The 9,719-nt window shown below is 41.7% G+C and overlaps 1 protein-coding gene across 3 annotated transcripts in view; it reads left to right on the forward strand.

Annotated features, from left to right (window-relative positions):
• Window positions 1-8,344, forward strand: part of STYXL1 (serine/threonine/tyrosine interacting like 1) — a 59,820-nt gene extending 51,476 nt beyond the window's left edge. For 2 of the 3 annotated variants that reach the window (XM_073884286.1, XM_073884287.1), the window contains one exon: window positions 8,096-8,344. In XM_073884286.1, coding sequence (XP_073740387.1) covers window positions 8,096-8,227 — 132 coding nt within the window. In that variant the 3' untranslated portion in view covers window positions 8,228-8,344. Of the gene's footprint in view, window positions 1-7,305; window positions 7,342-8,095 lie in introns of all 3 variants that reach the window. The other variant, XM_073884288.1, reaches the window with a different exon arrangement.
• Window positions 8,345-9,719: the final 1,375 nt, after the last annotated feature.

Genomic DNA, 9,719 nt, shown 5'->3' on the forward strand with positions numbered 1-9,719 from the left:
TAAAATAAATAATACAATATTAACTGTAGTCACCATACTGTATATATCCATAGGACTTATTTATTTTGTAAGTGGAAGTTTGTACCTTTTGACCACTTTGACCCATTTTGCCCAGCCCTGGCCCCTACCTCTGGCAACCACCACTCTAGTCTCTGTGTCTGAGTTGAGTTTGTTTGTTTGTTTTTTAGGCTCCATAAGTAAGGCTCTCTTATAAGTGAGATCGTATGATAATTGTCTTTGTCTGACTTATTTCACTTAGCATAATGCCTTCAGGGTCCATCCATGTTGTCACAAATGGCAGGATTTCCTCCTTTTCAATGGTTGAATAATATTCCATTGTGTGTTCCATTCCATTTCACATCTTCTTTATCCATCCATCAAAGGCCACTTAGGTTGTTTCCATGTTTTGGCTATTGTAAATAATGCAGTGAACATGGGGTACAGATATCTTTTTGGGTTAGTATTTTTGTTTCCTTTGGATAAATACCCAGAAGTGGAATTGTTGGATCATATGGTAGTTCTGTTCTTACTTTTTTGATGAACCTCCATACGTTTTCTAGTGGGTGCACCAATTTACATTTCTATCAGCAGTGCATAGGGTTCCCTCTTCTCCTTATCCTTGTCAGCACTTGTTATTTCTTACCTTTTTGGTAATAGCCATTCTAACAGGTGTGAGGTGATAGCTCATTAGTGATTTTGATTTGCATTTCCCTGATGATAAGTAATGTTGAGCACCTTCTTAAGTACCTGTTGACCATCTGTATGTCTTCTTTGGGAAAATGTCTATTCAGATCTTTTGCTCTTTTTGAAATAAGATTTTTTTTTTCTATTGAGTTGCAAGTATTCTTTATATATTTTGGGTATTAACCCCTTATTAGATATATGATCAACAGATGTTTTCTCCCATTCTATAGGTTGCCTTTTCATTTTGTTGATGGTTTCCTTCATTGTGCAAAAGCTTTTTAGTGTGATGTAGTCCCACTTGTTTATTTTTGTTCTTGTTACCTTTGCTTTTGGTATCAAATCCAAAATATCATCACCAAGACTGATACCAGGGAGCTTACTGGATATGTTTTCTTCTGAGCATTATGGTTTCAGGTCTTACATTCAAACCTTTAATTTATTTTGAGTGTATTTTTATGTATGGAGTAAGACATGGTCTAGTTTCACTATTTTGCATGTGACTGTCCAGATTTCCCAATGCCATTTATTGAAGAGACTGACCTTTATCCATTGTATATTCTCATCTCCTTTGTGATAAATTAATTGAAAATATATGTGTGGGTTTATTTCTAGACCATTTCGTTCCATCGATCTATATGTATGTTTTTATGCCAATACCATACTGCCTTGATTACTGTAGCTTTGTAATATAGTTCAAAATCTGGATGTGATGCCTCCAGCTTTGTTCTTCTTTTTAAAGATTGCTTTAGGTATTTGAGGGTCATTTATGGTTCCGTACGCATTTTAAGATTGTTTGTTCTATTTCCGTGAAAAATTCCATTGGAATTTTGATAGGGATTGTATTGAATCTGTAGATTGCTTTGGGTAGTATGGACATTTTAACAATATTGATCCTTCTAATCCATGAGCACAGAATATCTTACTATTTATTTGTGTCTTCTTCAGTTTCTTTTATCAATGTCTTATAATTTTCAGCGTACAGGTTTCCACCTCCTTGGTTAAATTTATGCCTAGATATTTTATTCTTTTTGATGCAGTTGTAAATGGGATTGTTTTCTTAATTTCTCTTTCTGATAGTTCATTATTAATGCATAGAAGTGCACTTGATTTTTGTATATTGATTTTGTATCCTGTAACTTTACTGAATTTGTTCATTAGTCCTAACGCTTTTTTGATGGAGACTTTAGGGCTTTCTTTTTTTTCTTTCTTTCTCTCTTCCTGCCTTCCTGCCTTCCTGCCTTCTTTTTAAATTTTATTTATTTGACAGTGAGACACACAGCGAGAGAAGGAACACAAGCAGGGGGAGTGGGAGAGGGAGAAGCAGGCTTCCCACCGAGCAGGGAGCCCGATGCGGGGCTCTATTCCAGGACCCTGGGATCGTGACCTGAGCCGAAGGCAGACACTTAATGACTGAGCCACCCAGGCCCCCCTTTTTTTCTTTTTCTTTTCCTTTCTTTCCTTTTCTTCTCATTTTTTCTTTCTTAGATTTTATTTCTAAGTAATCTCTATAACCAGTGCGGGGCTTGAACCCACAACCCTGAGATTAAAGAGTTGTATGCTCCACCAACTGAGCCAGCCAGGTGCCCCTCAAGATATTTTTGATTTCTCTTTTGATTTCTTCATTGACCCATGGGTTCTTCAGTAGTATCCATATATTTTGCATTTTCCAATTTTTTCTTATAATTGCTTTCTAGTTTTATGCCATTGTGGTCAGAAAAGATGCTTGATAATATTTCAGTCTTCTCAAATTTATTACGATTTGTTTTGTGGCCTAATGTGTGATCTGTCCTGGAGGATGTTCCATGTGCACTTGAGAGGAATGTGTATTCTGCTTTGGGATGGAATGTTCTGTAAATGTCTGTTAAGTCCACCTGGTTTATTGTGTCATTTAAGGCCAGTGTTTCCTTATTGATTTTCTGTCTGGATGACCTATCTGTTGATGAAAGTGGGGTATTAAAGTCCCCTACTATTATTATATTGCTGTCTATTTCTCTCTTTAGGTCTGTTAATATTTAGTTTATATATTTAGGTGCTCCCATGTTGGGTGCATAAATATTTATAAATTTTACATCCTCTTGTTGTATTGACCCCTTTCTCATTACATAATGACCTTTTTTGTCTCTTATTACAGTCTTTGTCTTAAAGTCTATTTTGTCTGATATAAGTATAGCAGCCCCAGCTTTCTTCTGGTTTCCATTTGCATGGAGTATCTTTTGCTGTCCCTTCACTTTCAGTTTGTGTGTGCCCGAACATCTGAAGTGAGTGTCTTAAGCAGCATATAGACACTCTGTCTTTTGATTGGAGAATTTAGTCCATTTACATTTAAGGTAATTATTGATAGGTATGGACTTACTGCCATTTTGTTAACTGTATTTTGGCTATTTTTGTAATTCCTTTTTCGTTCTCTTGCACTCTTCCTTTGTGATTTGGTGATTTGTCCATAGTGGTATGCTATTCCTTTATCTTTTGTGTATCTATTATAGGTTTTTGCTCTGTGGTTACTATGAGGCTTACATAAAACAACTTATAACAGTCTGTCTTCAGTTGATAACAACTTAAATTTGAACACAGTCTAAAGCTCTGCATCTTTACTACCCAACTCCCACGTTTTATGGTTTTGATGTCACAATTTACATCTTTTTGTCTTTTATATCATTAAAGATGTAGTTACAGCTATTTGTACTATTTTTGTCTTTTAACCTTCATACTAGATTTATAAGTGAACCTACCACCTTTACATTAGATTATTCTGAATTTTACTTTACCAGTGATATTTATACTTGCCTGTTTTTCTGTTACTTATCAGCTTAAATCCCTGTAACATTTCTTGTAAATCCCTGTAACATTTCAGCTTAAATCCCTGTAACATTTCTTGTAAAGCTGGTCTAGAGGTGATTAACTTCTTCAACTCTTGATTGCCTGGAAAACTCTTTATCTCTCCTTCAATTCTGAAGGACTGGTATGCTCTGTAGAGTATTCTTGGTTGGCAGTTTTTTTCTTTCAGCACTTTGACTATATCACATCACTTCCTTCTGACCTGCAATGTTTCTGCTGAAAATCTGCTGAGAGTTTAATGGGGCTTCCCTTGTGTGTACCAAGTTGTTTTTCCCTTGTTGCTTTTAAGATTCCATCCTTGTCTTTAACTTTTGACAGTTTAATTTTGATAGGTCTTGGTGTGGATCTCTTTGGGTGCATCTTTTTTGGAATTCTCTGGGCTCTGGATATCTATTTCCTTTTCCAGGTTAGGGAAGTATGCAGTGTTATTTCTTCAAATAAGTTGGCTGCCCCTTTCTCTTTCTTGTCCTTCTGGGACCCCTGTAATGTTAACATCGATCCTCTCGATACTGCTCATAAGTCCTTTAAGATATGCTCACTGTTTTCTCCTTCCTTCCTTCCTTCTTTCCCTCTTTCCTTTCTTCCTCTTTTCTTTTCCTTTTCTTTTCTTTCCTCTTCCTTCTCTTCTCTTGTTTTCTTTCTTCTTTTTCTGCTTTGATTCCACTCCACTGTGTTTGAGTCCACAGATCCTTTCTTCCACTTCATGTAGTCTGTGATTGAATCCTTCTATTGTATTTTTTTCAGTTCAGTTATTGTATTCCTCAGCTCTGTGATTTGTTTGGTACTTTGTTTTCTCTCTCTTAGTTGGAATTCTCATTTTGTTCATGCATTGTTCTCCTGACCTCGGTGAGCATCATTATGACATGAACTCTTTATCAGGTAAATCACTTCTCCCCATTTCATTAAGAGGTTGTTATGAGGTTTTATCTTTTTCTTTCATTTAGAATGTATTCCTCTGTTTTTTCATTTTCCTTGACTCTGTTGGTTTCTATGCATTAGGGAAAACAGCCACCTTTCCCAGTCTTGAAGGAGTGGCCTGGTGTAGGAAATGAACCTTATGGTTAAACTCTTTGCTAGTTCTTGGTTATCTCTCAAACCTTTCCCATTGTCCAAGCAGCCTGCTTTGTTCTTAGTGGCTCTCAGTAATTGAGGGTTTGCCAAGACCTATCAGTGCCCTAAAGGGGAGGATTTCGGTCTGCACTTGGATTCAGGCTGATTGGAAGCAACTTTAAAAGTATGTAAATATATCTTTCTCAGGGGAAGACTGGAAGATAGGTGTTTCTGTCTGCTCCTTTTGCACTGAGCCTTGGGATGATAGCCAGTTAAGAATTATTTCTTGTTTTGCTACTGCCCTTTTGAGCCCATAAACACAAGCCCCACTGGCCACCTGCTTTCAGTTATTTTGGGTATTATATACCCAGAGTGGAATTGCTGGATCATATGGTAATTCTATTTTTACTTTTTTGAGCAATCACTCTACTGTTTTCCATGGCAGTTACACCATTTTACATTCCCACCAACAGTGCACAAGGGTTCCAGTTTCTTCACAGCCTTGCCAACACTTGTATTTTCTGTTGTTTTTTATTAAATGGTAGCCATCCTAATGGGTATGAGGTGGCATCTCATTGTAGTTTTTTTCTCTCTTTGTATTGTGTTAGAATACACATAATGCAACATTTACCATCTTAACCACTTTTTAAATGATTTTATTTATTTTAGAGAGCACATGCAAGAGGGGGGCAGGGCAGAGGGAGAGAGAATCTCAAGCAGACTCCACACTGAACGTGGAGCCTGACATGGGGCTTGATCTCATGACCCTGAGATCATGACCTGAGCCAAAACCAAGAGTTGGACATTTAACCGACTGAGCCACCCAGGCACCCCCTAACCATTTTTTTTAAAGTGTACAGTTCAGTGGTATTAAGTACTTTCTAGTGTTGTACAGCCATCACCATCATCCATCCCCATAACTCTTTTCATCTTGTAAAACTGGAACTCTATGCCTATTAAACACTAACTCCCCATTCTTGCCTCCCTCAGGCCATGCAGCCACCATTCTACTCCCTGTCTCTGATCTCAACTACTCTAGGTACCTCATATCAGTGGATTGCACAGTATTTGTCTTTTTGTTGCCTGGTTTATTTCACTTCTCATAATGTCCCCAAGGTACATCCACATGTTGTCTCGTGTGTCAGAATTTCCTTTTTAAAGATAGAATAATATTCCATTGTGTATGTATGCCACATTTTGTTTTTCTATTCATCCATTGATGGACACTTGGGTTGCTTCCATGTTTTAGGTATTGTGAATAATGCTGCTACAAATATGGGTGTATAAATATCTCTTCAAGACCCTGCTTTCAGTTCTTTTGGGTAGATACCCAGAAGTGGAATTGCTGGATTATATGGTATCTCTATTTTTAATTTTTTGAGGAATCTCCATACTGTTTTTCCATAGCGGCTGCACCATTTTACATTCCCACCAACAGTGCAGAAGCGTTCAAGTTCCTCTACATTCCTGCCAGTGCTTGTTGTGTTCTGTTTTGTTTTTTTTTAAATATAATAATTATCTTAATGGGTGTGAGGTGGTATCTCATTGTAGTTTTGATTTGCATTTCCCTAATGATTAGTGATGTTGAGCAAATCTTTTTATGTGCTTATTGATCATTCATTTATCTTTTGGAGAAATGTCTATTCAAGTTCTTTGCCTGTTTTTTTAGTTGGGTTGTTTGGGCTTTTGTTGTTACTGTTGAGTTTTAGGAGCTCTTTCTATATTCTTCATATTAACACCTGGATATATATCAGACATATGATTTTGGAATGTTTCCTCCCATTCTGTGGCTGCCTTTTCACTCTGTTGATCGTGTCTTTTGATGCATAGAAGTTTGTTATTTTGATGTAGTCCAATTTGTCCATTTTTTAATCACCTGTGCTTTTGGTGTCTTATCAGAGAAATCATTGCCAAATCCAATGTTATGAAGCATTTCTCCCATGTTTTCATCTAGGATTTTTATAGTTTAAGCTCTCACATTTAGGTCTTCAATCATTTTGAGTTTATTTTGTACATAGTGTGAGGTAGGGGTCCAGCTTGACTCTTTGCATATGGATGTCCAGTTTTCCCAGCACCATTTGTTGAAAAGACTGTCCTTTCTCCTTTGAATGGTTTTGACACTCTTGTTGAAACCATTTGGCCATATATGCAAGGGCTTATTTCTGGGCTGTCTCTCCTGTTCCTTTGGTCTAAATGTCTGTCCTTACGCCAATACCACACTTTTTGATCACTGTAGTTTTATAATAACTTCAGAGATTTGAAATCAGGAAGTATGAGAATTCCAGTACTATTCTCTTTTTTCAAGATTGTTTTGGCTATTTGGGGGTCCCTTGAGATTCCATATGAATTTTAGGATTGGTTTTTCAGTTTCTGCAAGAAATGCTGTTGGGATTTGGTAGAGATTGCATTAAATCTATAGATACTTTGAGTAGTACTGACATCCTAACAGTATCAAGTCTTCCTATCCATGTGCATAGGTTGTCTTTCCATTTATTTGTGTCTTTTTAAGTTTCAGCCATGTTTCATAATTTTCAGGGTACAGGTCTTTTACCTCCTCGGTTAAGTTTATTTCTAAGTATGGATGCTATTGTAAATGGAATTGTGTTCTTAATTTACTTTTCAGATTGTTCATCGTTAGCGTATAGATATGCAACTGATTTTGAGTGTTGATTTTGTAATGTGGCAACATTGCTAAATTCATTTATTCTGACAGATTTTTTTGGTATAATCCTTAAGGTTTTCTACACATGAAACCACGTCATCTGCAAACAGGTAATTTTACTTCTCCGATTTGGATGCCTCTTTCTTTTCCCTTCTCCCCTCCTCTCCCCTCCACTCCCCTCCCTCCCTCTTTTGTTCTGGTTAGGACTTCTAGTACAATGTTGAATAGAAGTGATGAAAGTTAGCATCCTTCTCTTGTTCCTGATCTTAGGGGAAAAGTTTTCAGTCTTTCACCACTGAGTATGATGTTACTCGTGGGCTTGTCATATATGGCCTTTATTAGGTTGGGATGCATTTCTTCTCTTCCTAGTTTGGCCTTTTCCTTTTTCCTCTGTCCTCCATCCAGACAGAGACCAGCTTGTCCTTTTCCCTCCTGCATTTTAAGGTGGACGTCTGAAAGAAAGTGGCTTCAGTTTCCCTTTTTTGGAGAATTTCCCCTATAGTTCTCTTCCCCTTTCCATGAATTTATCCATTCACAGCGCAAACCTTTGTTGAGGTTGCATTGTGTGCCAGGCATGGGCATGGGGCTCTCCTGCCCACAGGAGTTTTCAGCCATGTTGCCTGAACCTTCACAGGGGCCATCTGAAAGAAGAATGATCTCTGTCTCCATATCTAGCAGCAGAGGGGCTTGCTCAGAACAGAGCCAGTTCCTATGACTCCTTGCCCTGATGTATTAACCTTGGGCTGCTGCTATCTCTGTCTAGCCGTTAAGCCATGTTGCTGGCCCATGGGCAGGTGCCTCCTGTCCCTTCTGAGCTGGCCTCGGTTCAACCCTGAAGTCTGCTTTCTTTCCTTGCATTGACAGAAGTCCTGGGCCTATGTCAAGAAGTGCAAAAACAACGTGCATCCCAATCGGGGCTTGGTGGCTCAGCTTTCGGAGTGGGAGAAGGTCATCCTCGGAGACTCTGTCACAGACATCTGGGATCCACTCTACTGATCTTCTCTGTGGTCCAGCTATGGGTCCTGAAGAACCTCGCTTGGGGACCTCTTGTGGGTAGTGGGCCAGGCTGTGTAACCAGATTGGTGTGGAAAGAGAAGGCCTTTGCTGCCTGGAGTCTTGTGTCAGCCTCTTGCAGTGGTTCTTCTCAGGCTCCTCGTTCACGCCCCAGAGCGGGCGTACTCTGCTCAGACTCAGCGAGAGCCCCCATCCCTGGGTTTTCCTGGCCCACCCCCACTGCTCTTCTGAGGCTGCCTCTGGAAGAGCATCTGGCTCCTGAGCAGCTATCCCACATGCCCCCGATGACCTGGACCCTTTGGAGGCTGGCTTGGAGGAGCTCCAAGGGTTCCCCCTGCCTTGTGTTGGTCCACAGGGTGTCACAGTGCCCCCATGGGTGGAGATCTGCCAGGCCCAGCGTTGGCCCAGGTGCCAGGCTCCACAGCTCTGAGAGGCTCCTGGCACAAGTACACCCTGTATCATCCCGGGTCCCAGCACTCCCCACCACTCTGCCCGTTGATGACTTGTTCAGATTTCCTTTCCTTCCTCCCCATTCCTCCTGGCTGGCTTCCCCAAAGAGAGATTTCCACCCCTCCTATCTACTACACCCATGTTTCTAGAAATTCCCCAGGTCTTAAAGGGAATTTTCTTCAGAATGTACTTCCTAGCGCTGGTTGCACCACAGCACCAGTCAGGAGAGGGCAGAGGATGGGACTGACGGGGGCTTCCGGATGTCCATGTCATTCAGCAGACACTCCCTGCCACCTGCGTGCAGCCCGGGAGGGACAGAGAGGTGAGGGCCATCTCACCTCCCAGGACTCTCTGCAGGAGGGTGGATTCCCCCTCCCCCCAACGGAAGCCCAAGCCCTCAGGGAGTGGGGTTTTGCTCTACGGGTAAGGGCATTCCGGTCAGCGCAGGCTTGGGATCAGGATAGGAGCTGGAACCGAGACTGGGAAGGCTGCAAGCGATGGCTCTGTGGGTTAGGGACCTGGTGGGAAGGGCAGAACCACTGGTAAGTTTCCGTCAGGGACATGGTGGGGATTAGGCTGGTGCATTAGGACCGGCAGGCTGGTGGCTCTGAAAGAACAGTAGCAGTGAGCCTGGAGGCAGGGAGACAGTAGGAAGGTGGCCGCTGTAAAAATCCAGTGAGAAAAGAGGCTCAGAATCCTCTCCGGGCAGAGGCGCAGCTTCCCCAAGGACGAGAGTGTTCGAGGCAGGGGTCACCTCCGTGGGCCTCGGTTTACTACCAGCATGACGGGCCGGAGCTCTGTGGGCCACACCACGCGGTCCGCACGACCCGCGGAGCCACAAGCCGGCAACCACCGCCGCGCCCGCCCCAGGCCCGCCGAGAGTGGCGGGGAGAGCGCCCCTGCTGCGCTTGGCCCCGCCCCGGCCCCGCCCCGGCCCCGTCCCTGGCCCGGATTGGCTCAGACGGCGGGCGGGGTTAGCACGCTGGCGGCTCCAGGCCTTTTACCATTGGTGGTGGCGGCGGCG

The sequence above is a fragment of the Callorhinus ursinus genome, unplaced genomic scaffold (genome assembly GCF_003265705.2).
Source record: "Callorhinus ursinus isolate GAN/ISIS: 27379988/994484 unplaced genomic scaffold, GSC_fseal_2.0 scaffold55, whole genome shotgun sequence".
Classification (NCBI taxonomy): domain Eukaryota; kingdom Metazoa; phylum Chordata; class Mammalia; order Carnivora; family Otariidae; genus Callorhinus; species Callorhinus ursinus.